This window comes from Aricia agestis, chromosome 2 (assembly GCF_905147365.1).
Source record: "Aricia agestis chromosome 2, ilAriAges1.1, whole genome shotgun sequence".
Lineage (NCBI taxonomy): Eukaryota > Metazoa > Arthropoda > Insecta > Lepidoptera > Lycaenidae > Aricia > Aricia agestis.
In genome coordinates this window covers 3,006,694-3,032,709 of record NC_056407.1, presented here as the reverse complement: position 1 = coordinate 3,032,709, position 26,016 = coordinate 3,006,694, and the positions used below count along the sequence as shown (strand labels likewise).

Here is a 26,016-nt window from a genome sequence, read left to right as displayed (position 1 = left end):
CCAGTGGTCGGCGAGCCGTAAGCGCGGGGACGACGAGTCGTAGCCGAGTTGACGTACAGGAGCTGCTGATAAGCTTTGGTCATGCATACGTTAGGTTGACGGCGAGGCGATACGGTGAAGATCCCTTTCAAAGTTGATATGTGTGCTGTGATTCTTATGGACATGCCTAGTTTTCAGAGATTTTGTCTTTTTATGCGATAAACAGTTCAATGCAATAATATTTGATTAAATATTGAACTTCATAATATTGCAATCAATAAGGGTCAATTTATAATAGCGCAGAGTCGAAGCATCAAATTCGCAACATGTCGAACCCTATGTGTGCCTACAGTGATGACGCGTAGATTCGCTTGTGTGCGCTTGAATGCGTGAGAATGCGCGCGACTTTTTAAATTCTTAGAACTTAGAAATAAGTAATATTATGTGCGTTAGCGCTTTGGAGTTACGGTTGAATTTGTTGTGTTCAGTTTTACTAGACTCTACGCTAGTATAAATTGTTAATTGTCCCAACACATTTTGATTTTCTAAAGTAAAAAGTTATGAATAATAAAGGAATCGTAACTCCCATATTTTAATCGTTTTCAATGTTGTTTTCGCACACTAAAATAATATGGCAATAGCTACGAAAGATAGTACGAAACACTACATTCAAATTGATAAAATAAAGCCATTGACAATAGTCACTTCTATAATCAGTAATTACACAAAATACTTACTTGTATTCGGGCCTCTTTTTGCATAAAGTATGTATGTTGGGTGTAATGGGTCACATTTTGTAGAATCGGAACAATTTTTTTGATACGGTTTCTCCTTCTTAGTTTTTGTTATTCGAAGGTAAAAAGTATGGAAAATATTGCTTTAAATTCTATTTTCCATACTTTTTACCTAAAGATATTGCAATAAAAAGTAATAAACCTACCAATTTAGGTAAATATCTGTAACTTCGAAGGTAAAAAGTATGGAAAATATTGCTTTAAATTGTATTTTCCATACTTTTTACCTAAAGATATTGCAATAAAAAGTAATAAACCTACCAATTTAGGTAAATATCTGTAACTTAGAGATGTTATTAATTATAATAAAAAACGCTAAATTTAGAAGATCTTATATTACATAAAATAAGTCTAGCTTACATAAGTGCTAAGAATTATGCACAGCACTTACAGTATTTTCAAATATTAATATAATTTAAATTCACCCCAAACCAAAGCAAGCACTTTTATCCAGTCACTTAAAATAAGTAATATGTTCATTTGGTCTCTTGATCATAAATCAGAAATGATATTGGATTGTTAAGAAACAGTTTGATGTTTGAATTAATTGAAACACATTGAAAAAGAACATTGATTCAATATTTCAACAACTGCATGAATGAGTAAAGTTTTAAAGGGACTTCACAGTCACTTTGGCATGTTAGGTGCGATACATTAAACTTCTAATAGTAGAAGAATAAAATATGTGCAAAGTCTATCGCCTCTTCTTGTGAGATTTAGTTGGTCCCTTGACGAAACACCAGTCCACTGAGATAGCCTGTCCTAGGATATCGGCCCCATCCAATGCCTCGCGAGCACTCTGTAGTAAGAAATTAGGTATAATATTATATCATAACATCCTTCCTATTTCAAGATTAATTTGGACATGGTAAGAAAGTCTGTGCAGTGATTCAGAATCACTGATCGACTTTCGTTCCATACCCATACAATTCCATAAAAACTGAGACTTTAAAAACTGTCTGTCTGTCTCCAGGATGTAATTTTCCCCAAATTTTTACAGATTATGTAATTCTATTGCCACTTGCCGCTATAACAACAAATACTAAAAACAAAATCAATTTAATATGTAAACAACATACAACAAACATGATTTTTTATACATTTTGTTGGTCGGTATCAATGACACCTGAAATGTTCACAAAATACTCAGTTTTATTTATACTTTAATAATTAATAATAATATTGAAATAAAATTTATAATTAAGGAGGGCTTCGGCTAAAACACATTTTTTACCTACTTTTTTACCTACTTTTATAGTGGTACGGAACCCACCTTGCGTGAGTCCCACTCACACTTGGCCTATTTTAATTTGCCTTATGACTGCAGTAACACAGCAGATAAAATTATATTTCAGGCCCCTGTAATCAGCTGTGTGGAAGTGGCCAATTATTTTAGTGCTTGGCTATAGGTTGGATGGATTACTTACAGCTGCTTGTTTGTATGTTTCATACTCCACCAGAGCATAACCCTTGAGGAAACCAGTACGCCGATCCAGATTCAAGTGAATATTCTTAATTTCTCCAAATTCAGAAAACTGATTCTGAAAACCAAAAAAAGGGGTACAATGAAGCTAACAATAGTAAGGATTAAAATCTTTTGTTGTGTGAGCAAAAGACAACATCATTATGAAGTGTAAAATATATTATCTGTACTAAATGATGTCAAATTTTGGCAATAGATTTCCAAAACATTAGGAGCTTATCTAATGTAGTGGTGTTGCTTCAGGTAGCCTTTCAAAGCAAGTGTCTAAAGCGTCAGTAACGCCGCGACTGTTAAAATTGTATGATTTGGCGTAGGTAAGTGACATCACAGACGCGTTAATGTCGCTGTGCTCGACTCCAAACCATACAATTTTCATTGCCGCGGCGTCACTGACGCTATAGGTATAGTGACACTCACTAACAAACAAAATTTTAATTATGTAGCCAAGGGACTTTTAACAGTTATCTATAAAACATTAAATGATATTACAAGATCTTTTCAAATATACCTGTATGTCTTCCTCTTGAGCTTCTTCATGAACGTTGCTGACAAATAGAATCCAACCCTCCACAGACCGCTGGGGGCCTGGGGTATTGCCATCCCCTTCCGGAGCTAGACTATCGTATCTGTAATGCAGAAGGGGCACTGTAAGATAATAATATAAACAAGTATACACTTTCTAATATTATATACTCCTATAATTTATAAGAATCTTATTTGAATAGCTAACATGGTGTAGTTGAAGCAACTATTTAAAGGGCTACAAAAGCAGTAGTTGTATTTTTTAATTTAGAGGTAGATTTTGCGTATTTATACTATGCGCATTACCTTCCTCTGTTCCCCCTCTCGGCACCACCACTGCCAGCCTCATTACCAAAACCACGGCCTTTGCGTTTTCGCGCCTTCTCCTTCAGACGGGCAATTCCCTCTAAAAAAAATACAAATTAAAAATAAAAATTGAAGAAATAGTAATTGACGTTTAAGTTAATTTACGAAGATAATTTATTTAAGATGAAAATAGGCAGAAAAGTAAAAGTAGTAAATACACATAACCTCTCAAGTCTCAAACCAGAACAAACTAGTCGTTAAGATAAATATTAGATGAAAATTTTGTTTCACACTTTAAGCTTATTTTATATTATGCATAACGTTATCCAAAAATTTATTGCTTTATTACGAACTTGGGTTAATTTCGACTTACGTTCCCCATCTTCATCAACCTCAAATTCCTCAGAATTTTCAATGTCTAAAACATCAGCCATGATAATATAACTTCAATATGATAGTTATTTAAAACAGGATTCTTGATGAATACAGTTATTTCTTTATAATTTGTGTTTTACTTCGATAATCGAAATAAATAAAAATATTTTATGAATTGGACGCTGACCGATGGGTACGTCACTTGTCAAATGTTTTTTTTTTTTGGGTAGTATATAAGAAAAAAAGGGATGACACTACGATGTTGCCACTTTTTTAATTTCTTTAATTATTAAGATAAGCATATTAAATGAATTATTATAGTCAGTCAAAAAAGTGAATAAATTAAAAAGTGGCGAAATGGTAGTGTCATCCCTTTTTCATTAGATTGATTTGAAAGGGATGACACGACGATGTTGTCACTTTTTAATTTCTTCACTTTTTTGACAGACTATATATTATATATTATGTTATGGCGGCTCTCGACATAGGCGAACGCGTTGGCCCAATGTGTAGAACGGGCGTTCGCGCGTTGGCCAACGTCTAAATACCTACGGCCAACGCGCAAACGCCCGTTCTACACATTGGGCCAACGCGTCTGCAGACGCGTTGGCCAACGCGTTCGCCTATGTCGAGAGCCGCCATTAGATAGGTAAGGGCACCAGGTTGTGTGTGATGGCGGCTCTCGACATAGGCGAACGCGTTGGCCAACGCGTCTGCAGACGCGTTGGCCTAATGTGTAGAACGGGCGTTCGCGCGTTGGCCGTAGGTATTTAGACGTTGGCCAACGCGCGAACGCCCGTTCTACACATTGGGCCAACGCGTCTGCAGACGCGTTGGCCAACGCGTTCGCCTATGTCGAGAGCCGCCATAAGTTGCGAGCGAAGAGATGTCCTATTCACGTACCATCTATTCAACCATTGAGGTACTATAGACTGGAGAGAGCCTTATATCGGTGTATAAGCGTCAAAAGCGTGTAATGCTATGTCCTACTTACTAGGACATAACAAAGGAGTCGGTCTGCATATTTCATGTAATAAAAGTGTTAATAAAGGTTTTAAGTGAACATTTAATGCTAGATATTGTTGAGTTTTGTGGTTCCGCTAAATAATAAACCATAAGAATGGTCAAAGAATGCCTCAAACACGTGGATTTAACATTAAATACGCAAGTTTTGAACAACGTTTTTTGGGCTTTTCAATCGGTATTTTTGTTAGCTAAAAAGATAATTTATAAGTTTATTAATCCCTTATTCGTGCTATGTAAGGCATTAGTGCTAAAAATGTCACATCAATTAATAATTTGGCTATAAAAATTGCATAGCTTTTTACGTGTGTTTACGGATTCTCATCACTTGAACTATACTGCCGTGCAGACACTAAAGCGCAGTTAGTGCAAAATCATGATTCGGAGAAAACGCATTTAAAGTTTAAAAACGTAAAAAATAATTTAAAATGTATTTGTTTTGTTCTTTTTCAACTTTATCTCAAAGGGAATAACGTAAACTTAATCCTAGACGTAAAGAATGCCCTGAAAACCCCATGAATAATTTATTACAGGCATTAATATTTTTGGGGCCCCTTTACTGCACAGAAAAAAACCCAGAATTACATATTAAAACGCAGTAAAAAAGGTGCATTACTGCATTTTAGTTAGTTTTGTGTTCTAGAACACCATGAACATCATAATAATTTAATTATGAAAATTTTATTTTTAATAATCAAATAGGTTGCGTTTTTCATTTGAACTTCGTTTCTAAGCTAAAAATTTCTTAAAAAATCTGCATTTTTGCAGTAAAAAAACTAACAATTAATATCTTCTCTTAGTACGTTAACATCGTTATTTTGAAATAATGCTTAAAACTGTAAATACCTAGAACTATATTTTAAAAAATACCATTTTTATGTGCATTAGGAATACTAAGCACTTCATTATAAAATTAATCAGTTCATAATTGGCACTGAAAGGAACACAAAAATCTATAAAATGGTGGAACTGAGAAATAAGTGGTATATTAATTAGTAACTTATCAATTGTCATCAATAAAAATTAAAACCGGCCAAAATTAAGCGACTACACTTATCGTTAATTAATATGGTGTCATTTTAACCATTGTTGATATAGTAAAATCTAATATTGACCTCACCATGCAATAATAATCATTATAATTGAATATCAAAATACGATTTACCTGCAAGGACTTATATCTTTTTGTAAAAGATAGTTGTACGAATTGCATACATACAACTCTTTCAAAGAATACAATACAAATACTGCATTTTAGTAAGTAGTATCTACACTACTATTATAAAGAGGAAAGATTTGATTTTTTGTTTGTTTGTTTGTTTGAGTCGAATAGGCTCCGAAACTACTGGACCGATTTGAAAAATTCTTTTACCATTGGAATCCTGCATTATTTCTGCTGAACATAGGCTAATTTTTATTTTGGAAAAATATAAGGTTCCGTAAGATATTTGGGATTTTCGGACGCAAGGTTTAAAAAATCAACCAGAAAAGTTACTTATTTTGCGTACGCTGCCTAAACTATAAAAGATAGAGGCATAAAATGTTCTAAGTAATTATAGATCTTTTAAATATCTACAAAAAAGTCCGCGACACACTATACCTATCTATGTTGAGTGAGGCACAATAACCATTTTTTTATTAAAAAATCTAGAATTTTTTTTGGACTATATTTAAATGCGTTTATTTAAATCATGCTATTGACCCTTATCAAAATAAATTATTTCATCACTAAGTACAGTTAATGTAGATAATATTTGGTCTTTGAATGATTAAAATTGGACGTTTGGTTTTAATGTTATGGCGAAATTAAAATATTACGATTTCTGCTGCACGTTGCGAATTGGGCGTCAAGGCGCGATGCGCGGGTGTGCGTGCGGTAGGGGAGAGATTTAATTATCAGTGCCACAGACTCGCCCGGAGAGTCCACGTAAATATTACCTGGATCGTGGGAATCGCAGACACAATAGATTTTCAATAGTTATGCGACAGCCGGGTGCTGCTTTATTGATTTGATATAGACTATCGTGCTTCATTATTATAATCCTAATTTCAAAAAAGCTTTAAAAGTTATGACTACGAAAGTAATATTTTTAGAACTTTTTAAAATAAGTTTTGAATGACTATTATTTTTGATTGCTATTATAATTAATTAATTTCTTTAACTATAAATCTCCAATAGCGGCAGCCGGCTGCCAGCATAACAATTTAAGATTTATTGTGTCTGCGATACCCACGATGCCGATGCACGATGGAAGTATTAATGCATATTTTTTAATCCACACTATTTCTGCTGAATATAGGCTATATTTAAGTTATGACTACGAAAGTAATATTTTTAGAACTTTTTAAAATAAGTTTTGAATGACTATTATTTTTGATTGCTATTATAATTAATTAATTTCTTTAACTATAAATCTCCAATAGCGGCAGCCGGCTGCCAGCATAACAATTGAAGATCTATTGTGTCTGCGATACCCACGATGCCGATGCACGATGGAAGTATTAATGCATATTTTTTAATCCACACTATTTCTGCTGAATATAGGCTATATTTAATGAGAGAAAAAAGGGAACCGTATTAAGTGTTAATAATTGTGTGAAAAATCTACCAAAACATTCCTTCTTGCTTATGCTTTATAAATTATAGACTATACTTACTTATCGCAAAGACTATACTTACTTACCTGCAGAACTATAAGACTATAGTCTTATAGTTCTGCAGGTAAGGATAAAATAATCAAACATAACACTTAAAATATAAAAATATAAAAAAAATAATACAATAAAAATGTGTTATATGTACATAATAATTATAATATAGTAGTTGCAGGCTAAATAATGTAAACTATTTTTATGTTCTGCTTAACTTAAAGATTGACTACCTTTATTTAAAAAAAATAATTTAAAAACCAATGTCCACCCGTGCGAAGCCGGGCCGGGCCGCTAGTAGATTATATAGATATAGCAATTAACTTTTTAAAATGTAGTATCATACCTGAATTTACTGCATTTTAATTAGTAATCACTAGTACTGATTAAATGCAGTAAAAACTGTTTGTATGGAGTTAACATATACTGCGTTTTAATTAGGTTTTCACGTGACTGTGTGTGTATACGAAACTATTTAAAAAACAGTATTTTATTTGTATTTACTGCGTTTTAATCTGAAATCACAAAAAAATCCTTGCAGCAAGTGATTTTACTACGATTTATATAGCAATAATGTCTTTTTAGCGGTAAAATGGGATCGTTACTGCATTTTCAAAAAACTTTATGGTTAAAAATAAAATACTTCCATTTAAGAGCGTTTACGCCGTTCACGCTCAATTTGGCTTAAAACTGTACTTTTAAAACTTGAATAAGTCATCAACCACTTATCTTTATAAAAATGTTGATTACTTATTTTTATAGGAAATTTCACTGTCCTTACAGTAAGTAGAGAAAAAAATACGATTTTTAGAGTATTTGTACATTAAATCTCGATACCTTAACAGAGGTTTTCTTAAATTCCGTTTTAGTATCAGTTTCGAAGCTTTTAATTTACGAAACCAGCGACAGATCTAATAAGAAAAAAATAATAACCTATTGACAAGATCTTTAAGCAAACAGTTAGGAGAAAAATTTTTTTCATTTTGTTATATTACTATAAGAAATTTCAATTCAAAGAATGAGAAATATCAAGAATTTAAAACCTTATTTTTACCTATTGAGCTTACTTATTTCAATATAATAATAGCTTCATATGATAGAAGAACACTTTAATTAAAAACATACATTTTAAAAATCAACAAATATTTTGTCATTTTTTTTCTATAAATATTTTAAAACTACTATAAATCGCTGCGCGCAAAGCAATTCAAATTAGTCCGCCGCAAGGCTTGCTGAAGGAAGGACGTATCGCTCCGTGCTGCGCATGACCTTTGTTGACCCTTGTCGCGCTTACCAGACTGGTGAACATTTATAGCGCGATCGAAAAATCTTGGTTCTTTGGTAAGAAAAATATTTTATTTTGTTGGTAAGTAATATATTATATTTTATGTATGTATTTTTTATGGCGGAAAATAATTTTACTATTAAAATACATTACATTACAGAACTAATGGGAAACAAAATGAAGATGTTTTTAGCAAAGAAAAGAAAACGCAAAAATGTAGAAAATTTGGAAAGTTTGGAAAAGGCAAGAGAGGCCAAAATGTTGCTATAATTATCACTGTTATCCTTACTTCAACTTATTTTTTCATTTAATTACTTACTTAGTCTTACAAATAACATGTTTTGTGTGCTTTCTGTTTGTATTTCAGGCAATATAAAAGTAAATCAACTGAAGAAACAATAACGGAAAAAGATGAATGTGAAAACCAACACGCAGAAAAGGTACCTTTCGTATTTGAATAGCAGTATTTTGACCGACTTCCGAAGTTTAGTACAGTTAATAGAATAATATGTGCTAGTTTCATGCCTAAATCATATCTATCTGCAAAGCTGAAAGCTATAAGAAAACCTGAAAGTTTGCCTGTTTGTGACCTCTACAGAGAAAAGAACGACCAACAACTATGGAGTTTTGGCCGCGATTACTTAAGGAGGTATCCAGTTCTGATGGTCTACCTCACCTTCGAGGAAGAGTAAAGCTGAATTTCATAACTTATATTATTTACAGTAAGTGTAGCAATCACTTCTTTCAGTGCCGGACATTTTTAACCGACTTCCAAGGAGGATGTTATATGTTCGGGTGTGGATATATATATTTTTTTAATTTTTATTTGTGTATGTTCAACGATTACTCCGCCGTTTGTGAACCGATTTTTGAAATTTTTGTTTTGTTGTATGAGGTTTCACTCCAATTTGGTTCCATTTTCACAAAAGTGGTGACCTGATGATGGAAACCATGAGTAATCAAGGGAACTCCTCGAAATGTATATGAAAACATACAGTGATTTTGGTTTTATAAGAAGCATCCTAAGCATATGCTACTAAAACGCAAGATTTTGCACCGAGGTATACTATGGTTCCGAGGATACAAAGAGAACTCCGGATCCCTTATAGATACAAGTTTGGGGGTTTAGGCGTTGTTTTAAGAACTGAAAGCATATGCTACTATGCAAATCACATTCATCATCAGCATCATCATTACTACGCTGTCGTAGTAATGATGATGCTGATGAATGCCGACTTCAAAATGAAGATTGAGTACAGAAATAGTTGATTTTTAGCCGAATCTGGAAAAAGGCACTATTAGATAGGAAAAACTATTTTATAGTTTTTAGTTCATATAATATGGATGTTATTATTGTTTTTACTTTGGAAGTTGGTTTTAATTTTTTGTTAAAAATAATAATTAACAGTTGTTTCCCACTGCCAGGCACCCTTAAACCTTCTTAAAGTATTAGACTTTGAGTCATGAGGGTGTCTGGCAGTGGGAAACAACAGTCAAAGATGTCCAGCTCTGGAAGACGAGATTTCTCAACTAACTGCGAAGAATACAAACTATGATATTGAGCTTTACTCTTTCTCGAAGGTCAGGTAGACCTTCAGAACTGGATACCTCCTTAAGTAACCGCGAGTCGCGACCGAAACTCCATAGTTGCTGGTCATTCTTACCTCTGTAGTGGTCAGAAACAGGCAAACTTTCAGCTTTTATTAAATGACAAAAGTCTGGCTGTCGCTAGCTATTTATGAATGCTTCACGACACATCAGTCTGGTCCCGTAATTGAGTATTTCAGAAAAAAATAATTATTGATTTTTTAATGTATTTTAAAACCTTATTATTAATTATATTGATATTTAATGCAAAAAGCTTAAAAAAATGTTTACAAAAAAATGTTGTCAAAATACATCATATAAATTCAAAATAACCATATGTTCCTATTTGAATATCAAGCAGTCACCTCGATTTCTCATGGTTTCCATCACCAGACCACCACTTTTGTGAACATGGTACCTACTCGGAACAATACAATGTGCAACAAAAGAAAAAATTTGGAAATCGGATCACAAACGGCGGAGTCATTGTTGAACATACATAAAAAATATATCCACAGCCGAACGTCTAACCTCCTCGTTTTTGGAAGTCGGTTAAAAATAATTGTAAAAAAAATATTATGATATTTTATGATATGTATTTAATTTAAGAATAAAATATAATAAGTATACTATGTGTGTTGTTTACTTTCAATGTAAGGGCTGATTTACCAGATAGATTTTACCTGAGTAATAAATAAGTAACTTTATAATGTGTTATGTGTATATTATTTACCCCTATAAGAACCTCATGTCATAACATATCCGACGATTGAAAAATAATTCCAAACGAAAATGTGTATCTACTTTTCAATCGTCACCTTTTTTTGCCAATTAAAATTTATGATACCTAATTTGAAATATAAAAACTGTCAAAGTTGCATATTATTTATTTCTTATAGAAACTCAGGTAAAATAACTCGAACGGACTATACTATCGATAGCAAAATACTATACTATCGATAGTAAAATATACATCACTAGCACACGCACACATTGACAGATCGAAAATGGTCACGCATTTTCGGGTTATCAGGTGGTCTATACGACAGTATATACCTATTAAGTCTATGGTAGTAATAGTATGCTAAAATGTAATAGTAAATCATAATCAATAATAATAAATCGACTCGCATCGACATTGCATCCGCATTCCGCACGGATCAAAATCTTTTGATTTGACTATAATGAACCAACTCACGCACACAGTCGCACTTGCTTCTGTGTGAATAAAAGTGCACTGAATTACATGAAACTTGAATTTATGCGTACGACGTAAACGCTCTTAACGTAGGATAATGTGAGTAAGCCAGAAATAAAGAGAAAAAAATGTTGATTTAGAATATATCAAAAACGGAAAATCACCAAAATGCGCCTTACTGCGCTTTAGTGTCTGCACGGCAGTATAGTTAATCGATATCATGAACAGTTAGGGTATGCGCGCACGGGCAACTTAGTTGCTCGGCGATTTATTTGTCTCTTGATGAAGTCTACGAGCTAGTATGAAAGTGCGCGCACGTAGCGACGCAACTCTGGGCAACTTTTTCGTTGCCCAGAGCCCGCGACGCAACAGTCTCCTTCCCTATTGGTTTCTATGCAAGTGCGCGCACGGGCAACAAAAAAGTTGCCGACCGGCCAGTTGCCACTCGACCGCCGCTGCGTGAGTTTGTGTGTACTTGCAGCAATGAGTTTCTAAAATACTAGAGTACTTTCGACACTCATTCTAAAGTAACTAAAAAAATTTTTTGGGTATGCTCTCAATTTCATAAAACTAGTATAAAATTTCCCGAGAGTCAGCCGATCGCTCCATAGTGGATGCACCCAATATTCTATTTTTCGACGCTTTCTTCGGTTTTTTATAGCGAATGCAACGACCACAGCCGTCTCGACCAAATCCATGTTGATGACTGTTAAGAAAAAAACTGAAAAAAGTCGGGTTGCTGTCGCTCTCGTGCGCGCACCCCGGCGACATGGCAATTATTTTTTCGAAAGAGACAAATAAATCGCCGAGCAACTAAGTTGCCCGTGCGCGCATGGTCTTATTTGACTTTCTTTCCTGCAATTTCCTGTATCATAAAGTGCTTCGAAATAATCGACAAATAGAAATATTCAAGAAAATATACGCACACTATTTGTATGAAAATAAGCACAAAGTGGCCACGCGATGACGGGCTAAGACTACATCTATACTATAATACTTTATCTATGTATTCAACACTGTTCAAACTTCAGCTGTTTCAAACCACCATTTTTTAAAAACCGTGTATCAGGCGCATAATCCGTAGGTAGTACCTTTGCACAAAATATCATTCGTAAAGAAAAGTACTTTCATATTTCATGTCAATTTCAAGGTCTCGCTGTGAAATGTGAATGGAATTTTGATTTTTGATAATTACTTTTTCTGTGATTTTACGTAAAATAAACTTTTTATTTGCCATCGAATCTAAAGAATTATGCCGGAAATGTCTTTAGCGGACTCCATAGTTACGTCCTTAAATGGTAAGATATTAATAAATATTGTACACCGTTTGTTTATTTAGCTACGCAAATTACATAATAATTGTTTTTACTATATTTAAAGCTTTTGTGTGACACAGTTATTTAATTATAGATGCGGGATGTACCTTATCCTCCTGAAAGACTTCTATTTCACCATTTCAGCTTCAGTCTGCTCTAGTTTACGGTGATATAAATGAAAGACATGACGTCAGAAGAACGATTCGTTTTTGGTATTTTTTATTTGAGCCCAGTGTGTTTGATGTCTATAAACTCGTGTTTCTATCCATACTAATATTATAATCAGAAATTGTGTCTGTCTGTTAACTTTTTACTTACAAATCCTTGAACCAGACAAAGTTTTCTTAGACATTTTGGTGTGATGAAATTTTATATCTTTTGCTTCCCGGAATTGTGTATTTGTAAAGAAAAATTTCTACAATAATATAGTAGCGGGCAACATCCAGTATAAATTTAATCAAACATGATGTATTTAATTTTGCCTGATATACCTATCCCTAAACACATTCCACAATGACTTTGAATGTTTTTATTTTAATTCATGTCTTAAAAAAGGGTATGTACACCATCCCTGTTCTAGTAATAGTATAATACTGAGTATAATAATATGCTCCTACTTTTATATACCCTGCATTCTAGACGTCTCAAGAACTGCCCTAACGTCTTCAAGTATTGTAAAGTTTAGAGAAATATAGTACCTAAAAAGCTTATTTAGTTTTACTGGCACTCTGGCATTTAGTTTTAATATCCCATTTATATCTATATGACATAGTCTTGGCTCATGCATTACATTGCACATATCATTTATATCTAAATTTGAACATGTCAGTAAATCTATTTGTGTCAATGTACAATTGAGCATCATATTATTATATGATTTAGCGACTGAGTACACCACTGTAGTGGATATAGATAGGATGTTAAAAGAATATGCAAATAAAATATTGGACTTTTTAATTAATGTGATATGTGCTGCGACAAGAAAATGTATGAAGTTGATGGTGAATTATAACTGCCATCCATTGATACCACACCAGAGAAGATACAGTTTGAAGTTTGATTGTCTGATATTTTGTGACTAATACATATTGTATGTGTCATCTTAATTATATATTTTTATAATGATTTTAATGGTATTTTCAGCACAAGAGCCATGGCCAGACAACGTGAAGCTGTTCCAGCCTTACGAGGTAGAACAGATACTGTTACCTGACAATGCAAGCTGTCTTGCAGTACAAGCATTTTTAAAGGTAATAATTTATTAATGTATTAATTATATAATAACTTCGGTACTTGATTTATATAATATATTTTGTAATTTTTTTATCTACACTAATATTATAAAGGGGAAAACTGTGTGTTTGTAATGAATAGGCTCAAAAACTACTGGACCGATTTTAAAAATTCTTTCACCAAAGGTACTTTATCCACGAGTAATATAGGCTAAATTTTATTTTGGAAAAAATAGGGTTCTGTAAGATATTTGTGTTTTTCGGAATTACTTATTTTGCGTATACTGCTTAAACTATAAAAGACAGAACCATAAAATGTTCTAATTAATTGTAGATCTTTATCTACAAAAAAGTCAGCAACGCTGGACACAATAATATGTCGAGGCAGGGGTGCGCGTGCGGGAGGGGAATTTAGATCTATGAGTAAGGCACTCTGGGACTGCCGGTAGAAGTGAAAACTTAATTAGTATTAATTAAGTACATTTAAATATTTTCATAATTAACAACTTTAACATCCACAGAAAGACAATCTGTGCAGCCTGCGGATATGACTGCATAGTCGATGTTAGTGTCAGTATGATAGATGTTAGGCTTCTTACAGACGAACGGCACGTGTCGGGGGCACGTGTGGGCCGCAGCCGACGGCAGCCGTCGACAGTTTATGTCGCTTGCAGGGGCCTACCACAACCTTTCCTAAAACTATAATGTTTCCAGAACGCTTGGTTGTATGATTATAATAAGTAATAACATTACCATACTTACTTTCAAATATAATCATTTTACCTCATTTTACTAAAAAACATAAAAAATGCAAAACATTGTTAAATCCGCTGTGAAATATCAACTTTTTTAAGACCGCTAGTTTGATGTTAAAGTAATATTGCTCATCTGTCGAACGGTGTCCCTTAGTAGAGGTGGTGGTAGGCCCCCAGTTCTGACGTACCTCCTAAAGATAAGCGTCCACAGGTCAGCGGGGCTAAAATGGTCGCTTTGGAGAATCATATATTGAATCACAATATGATTCATTTTTAAACTCCACTTTGCGTGCAATTCATATAGTGCTTCGGTTCGATTAATGATTGGTCGCCGCGCGCGAGAGACCAATCATTGATGTAAGCGAATCACTATATGAATTGCACGCAAAGTGGAGTTTAAAAGTGATTCGCTTCGATTAATGATTGGTCTCCGCGCGCGAGCGCCGCTCGCGGGACCAATCATTAATCTAAGTGAATCACTATATGAATTGCATGCAAAGTGGAGTTTAAAAATTAATCATATTATAATTAATTATATGATTCTCCAAAGCGACCATTTTAGCTCTGCAGTATCATGCGCAACGGATGTCTCGCATCAAACGGATAATTTTTTCACAGTACTTCCACTGTATCGGCAGCGTACGGATTACCCACTAGCCTAGTAAATGAATGCTCAAAAAGGGGATGTGGATTGAAAAGTCAAAAGCAGTGACTTAGGAACTTTGTTTGGACTAATTTGAAGATAAACATACTAGCTAGTCAGTAGTCGGTAATCCGTACGCTACCGATACAGTGGACGTACTGTAAAATAAATATCTATTTGATGCGAGACGTCCGTTGCGTACGATACCGACCTGTGGACGCTTACCTTTACGCGGTACGTCACAACTGCAAGCGACACGTGCAGCCGACTGCCGCCGACACGTGCCATCGCCTGCCGTCAACTGCCGCCGACACGTGCCGTTCGTCTGTAAGCCCTCTTAGTGAGCGATAACCGACATTCACGCGGGCGGAGCCGCGAGCGACCGCTAGTCTTTAATAAAAAACTTACTTTATTGACTTTATATTATAACGAGCTTTTGCCCGCGGCTTCGCTCGCGTTACGAAGTATCAACACAAACGTTCATCCCCTATTTTAACCCCTTGGAGGTAGAATTGATCAAAATCCTTTCTTAGCGCATGCCTACGTCATATCATCTACCTGCAAGCCAAATTTCAGCTCGATCGGTCCACTGGTTTGGGCTTTGCGTTGATAGATCACCATGTCAGTCAGTCACCTTTGAGTTTTATATGTATATATAGAAGAAGATAGAAGATATGACTTTATTGAAATGCCACATAATAATTCATGGCAGAATGAACAGTACCAATGTTATTATTTTTAATACTTTTGTAACAACATAATAAATATAATTTAATTTAATTGAATAGGTATGAATTTTCTTCCTTTGCCTTTGATCTTTGAATCTCTTTGGTGTGCAAAAGAGATTCAAAGATCTTTTTGCCAGCAATTTCCATTGACATTAATTACTACCCGTTTTTTCAGATGTGCAACCTTCCGTTCGAAGTAGAGATGCGGTGGAACGCGGAGTTCATGTCTCCGTCGGGGCGGGTGCCGTTCATCAAATGCGGCGCCTTCGTGGTCCCCGAGCTGGAGTCCATCGCTCAGTTTGCCGCCAACAAGGGCGTGACGCTCACTTCCAAACTGTCGTCGGAGGAGCGGGCAGAGATGAGGGCCTACATGAGTCTTATTACCAATGTCCTGGTTAATGCAGAGGTATGACCAAACAATTATTGTATTTAATAAAAAAACGTATGCTTATTTTAATGTTTGGTATGCCCAGAGCATAGTGATAAAATATAAAAAGACCTTTTGTGGTCTATATTTTTTTTACAAAAATTAACAATTAAGGCGCGACTATAGGCTATAGCTTTCATTTTCGTAGGCGTAAAGCAAAATGAAACATATAGCCTAGTTCAGGGGTTCCCAAACTGTGCGCCACGGTGCCGTGGAAAGGCAAGAGGAGCGCCGTAGTCCGTGAGTCGATCCTTCATCATTATCTGAAACCACAATTAATATTATAAAATTAAATTATAATATTAATTATGTAAAGCAGATAGATGATTAAATATTAGTTCATTACTATTTACCTGCTTAACCTAACTATAATCATTATTAAAGGTATTTATTTATATATATTTTCCTAATATCTAGGTAGAGTAGGGCGCCGTGACAAAATATTTTACGTGTAACTGCGCCGGCCGCAGGCTGAAAAAGATTGGGAACCCCTGGCCTAGTTCACAAAGTGGTGGCTTTTTTTTCCGTCGTGATTGCTTGCCTCGGGGATCGGAAAGTCACCTTTAAAAGATCCAACATATTTTCTCCTCCTTTAAAAATATGGTGTCAAGTTTTAATAACACGTAGCTACATCTACTACCTTCTTTTTACAGTTATACATATCATGGCTAGACCAAGAGACATTCAACGCGGTGACGAAAGTCCGCAACTCATCGGTATACCCGTGGCCGCTGGGCTGGATACAGACGAGGTCCAAACGAGCTGCCGTCGTCAAGAGACTGAAGGCTCTGCACTGGCACGATAAGACACTGGACCAGGTGTTGGCTGATGTGAGTATACAATAAACATTTCTTTTTGTCCTGAAGGCAGCTCATAGTAGCCCTGATGTCACTGCAACCCTTGAGGATCTATTGTATATATAACCCAACCCAATGCTGCTCATAAATTGAACGATGTCGTTGGTGCACAGAGATCATGATAGATACCGCATGTGTATGTACTTCGCGTGCTATATCGCTCTCCCAAACGACGAGCAATGCTCGTCTTTCGAAAGTCTTTTCTTTAGTCTGCTATCGAAATCGGACGGATCGAATCAATCGGAATTTTAAAAATGCCTAAATGTCTAAAAGTGCCGTATTGAGCTGTAGAAATTCAAATAGAAACATTGGCCTAGATAATGGGCACTTTTCTTATCATCGGTACGTCACAGTAGCTATAAAAAAGTGGCACGCTCGTTTTCATACAAATGGAGCGACATGCGGAATCTATCTTGATCTATGTCGGTGGGTTGGTGTCACTAATTTCCTCTGTGGATGAGTATTCGTCGCGAGTAGCGACCAAGGTGCCTGTTTCTGCTCTGTAGTAGAGCAGGATAGTTAAGGAAAGATAATATAAAAAACATGTAATTATGCATACTAATATCATGCGAAAGTATTTCTGTCTGCTGTATGGTCATGATCAAAATTTAGTATGAAGATAGAAATTGCACGTTTTTAACCCAAAAAATGTACGATTACGGTACGGCGTAAAAACACGCTGGATTTATTTAGAATTTTGTAATTTAAAATGCTTCGTCCCTTAGACTTGTTTTGCTTATAATTAAGTAATAATTAATTAAATATGGCTGCGGAGCACGCAAAGTTTCGTTGCATCTTGTTCCTTTCTCTCGCGCACGAATATTACAATTTACATAATACACAGCTATAATATATTTTGGGGTAGCTCTATAATTTATATGCCACTCAAAAATTTTCGGTATTAAAATACAAAATTCTACGTTTACCGCACTATAACTTTTAAAATTTCTTCACGTAGGAATATGTATACCAATATTCTTAACAAATGTAACTAAATTTCAGGTAGAGCAGTGCTGTAATTCGTTAAGTCAGCGCCTAGGTGACAAGGAATTCTTCTTTGGAACGTAAGTTATTGAAGCACTATAGAAACTATCCTGCAATGTGAAAATCAAGTTTTCAGCGCATTTCAATATGTAATTAAAGTCTCATTGGTTAATTTTATTGAGACAAACGAATAGGTTTGAACATATTTGACCTGCTCAATCAATGAACTCGATCTTCCAACAACGATCCGTCTATAAAATCACTGATCGCCAAAAGCGATTTCATGCACCTCCTTACTCTTCGCCTTACCAAGGAGATCTAAAAACTAGCATTTCACATATCCCTTTTTAGGGTTCCGTAACCAAATGGCAAACAACGGAACCCTTTTTTTGCCATTTGTTGCAACGACAATTATTATAATTGTCAAGCGATCAAAATTTTGTCTGGAGCCTATATTTGGTATAGGCTCCAGACAAAATTTTGATCTTTGAAATGAATGTAGTAGTAGTTTTGATCAACTTATATTATGATTTATGACGTATATTTCTATTCCTAATCCCTAACCCTTACATCCAGCCCCACAGAAATAGACGCCCTCGTATACGGCCACGTTAGGGCTCTGCTGTCCGCGACCGGGCCAAAAGCGCCGCTTATGTTTAAACCTATATCTGATGTGCTCCTGCGACATGCTGTCAAGATAACAGATATAACAGGCTTGAAATTGACGGTAAATAAATAAAGATATTGTCATAGTCTGAGCCCTTAGGCAGTAGAAATTTATTTGCTGCACACTACGAATAATAAAAACTAAGGAAACGTAACTCCCATACTTCAACCGTTTTGAAATTAGTTTCTTTTCGCACACTTAAATATGACAATAGCTACGAAACACTAACACTGAAAACGAAATAAAGCCATTTACAATAATTGTCACACAAAATTCTTGCATGTATTCGGGTCTCTTTTTGCATAAAGTATGCATGTATTCGGGTTTCTTTTTGTAGCTTGTGGAACAAATTTTTTGACACAGTTACTCCTTACTCCTTATTTTTTATTATTCGTAGCCTGCACAAAAAATACACTTCTTCAATGCAAAAGCGGTGCACTGTTGTACTGCCCGTTGCTTGATAAAATTGTGTATCTGAAGAATTATTATCTGTCAACTTGGACGAAGAATGCCCGTTGCTTAATAAAATTGTGTATCTGAAGAATTATTATCTGTCTACTTGGACGAAGAATTATTATCTGTCTAGTAGGGCACCCTATCCCGTCATAAAAAGTCCACATATAATTCGTCCATCTAGATTCTAGAAAAATGTACACAACAATGTCGACAGTGCCAAGAAGAGAACTTGATAACTCAGGGATTGAACACTGGGTTCCGTGACACAGACGACAAAGGGACTAAACCCAACGCGAGGTCAAGAATATGCATCCTTGGCATGAGTGGAGACAGTTTTAAATATGGAAAGGATTTCTTTGGTTAGACATTATTTCATTTCAATTTTTTCTTAAAACATAAAAATGCGGGATCACCTGATGTTAGAGATTACCGCCACTATACAAAAATTTAGAAGGCGGTAATCATCTATTTTATTACCTAATCGTAGGATATTGTTAAGGAACAAAATATTTTTTAGGTTATAAGCCTATTTCAAACCAAGTGAAAAAACCAAAAATAATATGCGAGTACAATAAGCCTAGAATCGATGATACATTCCGATTTATAGTTGATATTATGCATGAGATAATCGATAAGGTAGAAGAGACATCTACAAAAAAGTTGAAATATGAAATTGAGATCTTAGCTACCCCAGAAAAAAATCTCTACAAAAGTGTTAAAAGTAACCTGGACTTGGTCGAAGACACGTTGAAAGAGATGGTTGATTTTGACGATTTTGAAGTAATTGATGGTAACAATTTTGAAGGAACTAGGTAACACCTTCAACATTATACAGTATAAACAATTCTATCAAGTAGTATTTGTAGTTATGTAAATAAATTTGACAGTTTTAGTCACGGGAATAGAAAAGGTGGACTTCAGGATGCTATAATATCCAATAACCGATTTAATGACTTCCAAAATAACTTTGATTTACTTGGAAAATATTCAGGTTAATATTTTGTAGTTAAGTTTAATAATTGTATGTGGTCAGTAAACTACCTTCATAAATTTGTTAGTAAATTCTTAGTTGCGCACTAGATGGCGCTTGTAGTTAATTATTTTTTCTTCGAGTATGAAAATTGTTTTTCTGTATTTTGTAGATAATAATGTAAAGGTTGTAACAACTGATGGGATGTGCGCTGAAGACTTGATTTTTGAATTTAGATATTGACTTTAGTTGGAAAGAGGAGCATGCTTGAAAAAAAACATTTTGTGTTAAAAGTGGAGTTATTTATTTTTGTTTACTTTTTTTTTCTTTATGAATATTAATTAATTTAAAATGTAAAAGGTGTTTCTTAACTTCACCAAGTTGTACCTACATAACAAAACAACAGCAAAATCAGGTTCGAAAACTTCTATAATATATTTTTTTAATTTCACGCCACATTATTTTTATAAAAAAAAACTCATCTATTCCAGGCCAACGGAGCTAGACGCTTTAGTGTTCGGTCACGTATTCACGATCATCACAACCCGGCTGCCGTGCCGGCGGCTCGCTGACACGGTCAGTAAGTGCACCAGCCTGGTCAGCCTGGCCAAGAGGATCGACGAGAGATACTTCAAGCGGCCCTAGCATACGGCCAAGTATAGGAAGACGCACTGCCTGCCGCTCGCACAGCTGCTCGGCTGCACAAAGAAGCAGAAGTAAACGTATCGCTTGTCTCTTTCGCTCATGTTGCTAGCTCGGATCGATTTGCGATAGCAATGCTAAAGGACATAGACATAATATATACTGTCGTAAAGACCACCTGACAACTCGAAAATGCGTGACCATTTTTGATCTGTCAATGTGTGCGTGTGCTAGTGATGTATATTTTACTATCGATAGTATAGTATTTTGCTATTGATAGTTTAGTCCGTTCGAGTTATTTTACCTGAGTTTCTATAAGAAATAAATAATATGCAACTTTGATAGATTTGTATTTCAAATTAGGTATCATAAATTTTAATTGGCAAAAAAAGGTGACGATTGAAAAGTAGATACACATTTTCTTTTGGAATGATTTTTCAATCGTCGGATATGTTATGACATGAGGTTCTTATAGGATTAAATAATTTACACTTAACACATTATAAAGTTACTTATTTATTACTCAGGTAAAATCTATCTGGTAAATCAGTTCTTACATTGAAAGTAAACGTTGAAAGTAAACAACACACATAGTATATTATATTTTATTCTTAAATTAAATACATATTATAAAATATCATAATATTTTATTGAAAACGTTCAAAATCTTTCGATTAATAAATTTAAAAAAGTAGTCAAAGAACGTTTTGTGCCAAAGCCAAAATGATTTCATAATTGATGGCACATCTTGGGAGTAGAATGCTGAATGACTGCTTGCAAGGCTACTTCTACATGACTTACAATTATTATGTATCTATCTATGTTTACATTGTATAATTTTTAGTTACAGCATTGTAAATTTTGTTTTAAAAGATTATTTTATTTTCTCACTTTTTTTGGAAAAAGTGGGCGTGCGAGTTTCTTACGCCGGTTCTTCTCGTCGGCTTAGTTACCGAACCGGTGGTAGGCACCATGTATTCTGAAAATATATTTTATTTTAGATTTGTTCAGAAATAAAGCAATTTTGATTTTGATTTTTCAAAACACCAACTGTAAGTATAGAAAACGTTAAGGACAGCTAAAATGAGTAAAATTATTATTTTTAAACAAAAAATTAAAACCGACTTCCAAGGCAATGACAATAGTAATATTATACTTAAATTAATACTGAGTACAGAATAATTCTTATTCTGTACTCAGTATTAATTCTGTTCTCAATCTTCATTATTTTGCAATCGGTACCAGCTAACCTAATCGCCAGTTCTCTGACAGAATAAGTATAACACCAACTTATATACTTAGGACTGGTACCGACTTCAAAATTATGAAGATTGAGTACAGAATAAGGATTATTTAATACTTTTTAGTTCATATAAGTATAATCTTAAATGAACTAAAAAGCATTAATTGCTTATAATTGCTTATTTTTAATAATTGCTTCAGTAACAAGTGCAACAGTATGTCAAACTTACTGGCACAAATAAAGTTGGGATAGCTCCTTTAACCAAAATAGTATTTATTCTAATTTTTCTTTAAAAATTTTCAATGAAATGTTTGCTACATATTGTTGAATTTTTCTTGGGATTCCAACCAACACGCCCAATTAATTTCAGCCATTTTCCTCTTATTAGAGGATCTTGAGGGAATCTGTAAAACAAATGATTATGATATTTAAATATAAACCTTCCTCTAGTTTTAGAGTCACTCTATATAATATATACTATACTATATACTATACTATATTATATTAGTTAAAATAAGATAATATGTCCTTTTTAGTCCGGCCGCACATTTTCCGAATTTCTGATCACAAAAATTCGGACGCCCCGCCCCGCTCATACATTTTGACACGTCAGAAATTCTTTTAGTATGATGGGTCTACAACAAAATGTATGAACAGAGTGCGTTCCGCCGGGCGTCCGAATTTTTCTGATCAGAAATTTCGGATAATGTGCGGCCGGGCTTAAGGTGATAAATATAAAGGTAAATGATTTTTATTTTAGATTTATGTTATTGTAAAATATCGATAAGCATATCGATAAATTTGATTCAAGCACTAGCGTATATGTAAGAAATTTTGATGAAAAATTTTTCTTCAAAATTTGTGTAATATAGGAACAATAGTACCTTTAGTTACGCAAAATATGAAAGTAAAAGGGAGGATTCACAATATTTTATTTGAAATAGAGAACTAAAGACCAGAATATAGCAAAAATAAACACATCGTAGCAATTAGGACATGAAGATTAATTACGTGTGAAATGTATATTTTTCAGGATTATTCCTATGATTTACACTGCAATCACTCACAGCACAAGTTATTATTGTTATATATAATAGTATTTGTTGAAAATAACATACGATTTAAATAATAAATTGCAAATACCGAAAGGGCATAAAAACGATTGACGACTTTTGACGACCTGTCAAATAAAAGTTGTTACAATTTTCATTAGACTGCCTCTCTTTTTTCATCTTGTTATAATTCCATAAAGGATTTTCTTCTCTCTCGCACTCTTTGTTGGTCTTTAGCATTATATTATGTCTATGCTAAAGGACATATTGCTATCTCTTTTCCACATGCAATAGAAGTGCAAAAGTACATATTGCTATCTCGTTTCCACATGCAAACGCAGTGCAAAAGTACATAATACTGCTATCTCGAATAAATGTACGCGATTAAAACGCAAAGTCAATATATATATTAAAAGTGAAAGAGACAAGTTAGTGGACGACTAATAAAACAACTGTAGAATGACCGGCTGCTTACCACGTCAAGGCGCAAAAAATCTCTGTATTTAGGATCCAATTCAATATGTTCAAAACCAAAAATATTTACGGCGAGTAGGCCTAAATTAAACGAACTGAATGTACGCATTAATGTTAAATTGCATTTGATTGTAATTTGTAGTAATTGCGCCATCCTACATGGCGCAAATTACACTGTTATAATTCTTTATAGTTCAAATAAATTTTAATGCAGCACAGTTTGATAGGAGTTAACTCCCTTATACCTTAAAAAAATATTACAAGCTGCACTGTTATATTGAGTACTGCATTGTTTGCACAGCAGAGGTATGCCTATCTTTGTCTAGCACTTACGTCTCATGACAGAAAAAGACAGCAACACAGCAAACCTTGGAACGCTGCGTAAATATTATTAGTAAGTGGGTTTGTAATTATTACTAAAAGTATATTGAGGCACTAAAGTTTATTTTCAAAGTATTTTATATCCAGCTTTGCTACCTCTGAAATATTACAGCATTTAACTGTTGATTATCCTACAATTTTAGAAAAAATATATTTTATTATCATAGATAGGTGTGGATGTTAGCTATTTATAATAGGTTGCTGAATATAAATCTACAGCCCCCGTAGACAAGTGGCAAAACGCTAACGCTAACGCTACAAAATGTATGGATTTGACATTAGTATTCGCTAGCGAAGCGATGACTTATGTCAAATCGCATACATTTTGTAGCGCTAGCGTTAGCGCTTTGCCACTTGTCTACAGTTCCTGGTTATGGAGTAGATTAGTATATACTAACTATAGTCACAAGTTATATTATACTAAATGTTAAACACAATATGTTAGGTAGGTTTAGGAGTTTAGGAAGAACGAGAGGCGTCAATTCTTTATTTCTCTTTCTACAGTAGTCTATGTTGTTTTTTTTTTTTGCAAACCCCCTTACGCCTCTGGTCCACCGACGCTGCGAACTGCGAAACAGCGGCGTACCGATTTACTATAGTAAAAAGAGGGGAAGTAAGTTAAATCTTCATACAAAGGCACCGCGAGCGGCTTGTATGTGTGCGCCATAGTATCAATGCGTCGCCACGTACGGCACACAACAAAATCTCGGCCAGTTTTACTAGGTGGTGCCGCCGAGATTTTGTTGTGTGCCGTACGTGGCGACGCATTGATACTATGGCGCACACATACAAGCCGCTTTACTATGCTTTTACTGTCTCATCCGCCACACGACAAAGCGTTATATTGCATCTCGCTCTATACCTGTTTCGCAGATATTTCGCAGTTAGCGGTGGACTAGAGGCGCGTTACTCATAAAAAATTTAAACAGTGCATAAGATGCAATACAATGTTTTATCCTTGTCTGTTATATGGAAAAAGCCGCTTGATAGACAAGGGCAAACCATTGTATACCATATCCATTGTGTATAATTTTATTAGGAAAGGGAAAATACTGACTAATATTTGAAAGAGATGCAAAGTGATGTTTCTCGTTATTCAGTATGTCCATTGCATAAAGAAGAGTGCATAGAAAATGTTAATCTGTACTTATAGGTAGTAGGTACTTACTATTGCCCTAGTTCAATGTCCAACTTACAATAAGCAATAATATAAACTTCATTATCAAGTTTAGGCACAACTGTAAATTATATTCTGAGATTATGTTAAAAGTTCTGTTTCTGATATTAATTAAACATGGTATGAAATATGAATTTGTTGATTTTGATTGTTGTGAAAAATAGTTTAAGTACTTACATTTTTGTTTGTATTTGTGAGTAAATATTTATAGTTTTAAAATTTCTTTTTTTTATTCTGATGTAATTTTTTAAAGTTACAGAAATGGCTATGGATACATAAGGGAATAAAACAACAAGTCTTATTGTCTACATGTATTTGGCTTCCATCACAAACGAGAAACAATCGTCCATCCACACCACAATCACGGATAAGTCCCGACTTACACTAAAATTTATCTAACAGGTGGCAACACTGACACAGATAAAAAGAAATAAATTACATTTTTACAATAAATATAAAATATATTGTTTTGATTCGGTATGTATAATACTCATACATACCGAATCAATCAAAATCAAAACAAATTTACAATCCAATTTATACAATATTAGCTAGACCGTGTTAGGTGTTAGTTGGGGGTCGCGCACCGCACATGTGATGACGTCATTGTTCACGGTGTTGCCAAGTGGGACGCAAATTTACCAATAATAATCGAATCTTTTCAAATGGATTTTACAAATTTTAATCCTTTAAAATTATAATGCTACGGTAAAATTCCATTTTTTAAGATTTTTATCTTTTTCCCATTTTTATAATGTGCGTTACGTTGGGGTGTTGCTGTAACATGGCGGTGTAGCATGCGCGTGGTGCT

The 26,016-nt window shown here is 34.5% G+C and overlaps 3 protein-coding genes and 1 long non-coding RNA gene across 11 annotated transcripts; 2 read left to right on the top strand and 2 right to left on the bottom strand.

Moving 5' to 3' along the window:
• Positions 1 to 704: 704 nt before the first annotated feature.
• Positions 705 to 26,016, bottom strand: LOC121740041. The gene is made up of 3 exons (XR_006037527.1): positions 25,702 to 26,016; positions 12,180 to 12,189; positions 705 to 715 (listed from the first exon to the last, which is right to left on the bottom strand). It is a non-coding gene; the product is annotated as an uncharacterized LOC121740041 (long non-coding RNA).
• Positions 1,335 to 3,651, bottom strand: LOC121740039 (RNA-binding protein 8A). Its single transcript, XM_042132743.1, has 5 exons — positions 3,458 to 3,651; positions 3,085 to 3,184; positions 2,765 to 2,882; positions 2,201 to 2,314; positions 1,335 to 1,572 (listed from the first exon to the last, which is right to left on the bottom strand). Exons 1-5 carry the CDS (start codon positions 3,516 to 3,518, stop codon positions 1,468 to 1,470), a joined length of 498 nt encoding a protein of 165 aa, XP_041988677.1. The 5' UTR covers positions 3,519 to 3,651; the 3' UTR covers positions 1,335 to 1,467.
• Positions 12,344 to 21,021, top strand: LOC121740036 (metaxin-2). Of its 7 annotated transcripts, none has more exons than XM_042132737.1 (7): positions 12,344 to 12,499; positions 12,662 to 12,729; positions 13,661 to 13,767; positions 16,051 to 16,281; positions 16,956 to 17,132; positions 18,162 to 18,223; positions 20,728 to 21,021. In XM_042132737.1, exons 2-7 carry the CDS (start codon positions 12,693 to 12,695, stop codon positions 20,879 to 20,881), a joined length of 768 nt encoding a protein of 255 aa, XP_041988671.1. In that variant the 5' UTR covers positions 12,344 to 12,499; positions 12,662 to 12,692; the 3' UTR covers positions 20,882 to 21,021. The 7 variants fall into 7 exon arrangements, with proteins under 7 accessions (XP_041988671.1, XP_041988670.1, XP_041988669.1 ...); XM_042132736.1 differs by having other exon boundaries at positions 12,612 to 12,729; XM_042132735.1 differs by lacking the exon at positions 12,662 to 12,729.
• LOC121740038 lies at positions 18,688 to 20,465 on the top strand. Of its 2 annotated transcripts, none has more exons than XM_042132742.1 (4): positions 18,688 to 18,870; positions 19,481 to 19,625; positions 19,784 to 20,078; positions 20,400 to 20,465. In XM_042132742.1, exons 1-4 carry the CDS (start codon positions 18,796 to 18,798, stop codon positions 20,410 to 20,412), a joined length of 528 nt encoding a protein of 175 aa, XP_041988676.1. In that variant the 5' UTR covers positions 18,688 to 18,795; the 3' UTR covers positions 20,413 to 20,465. The 2 variants fall into 2 exon arrangements, with proteins under 2 accessions (XP_041988676.1, XP_041988675.1); XM_042132741.1 differs by having other exon boundaries at positions 20,154 to 20,459.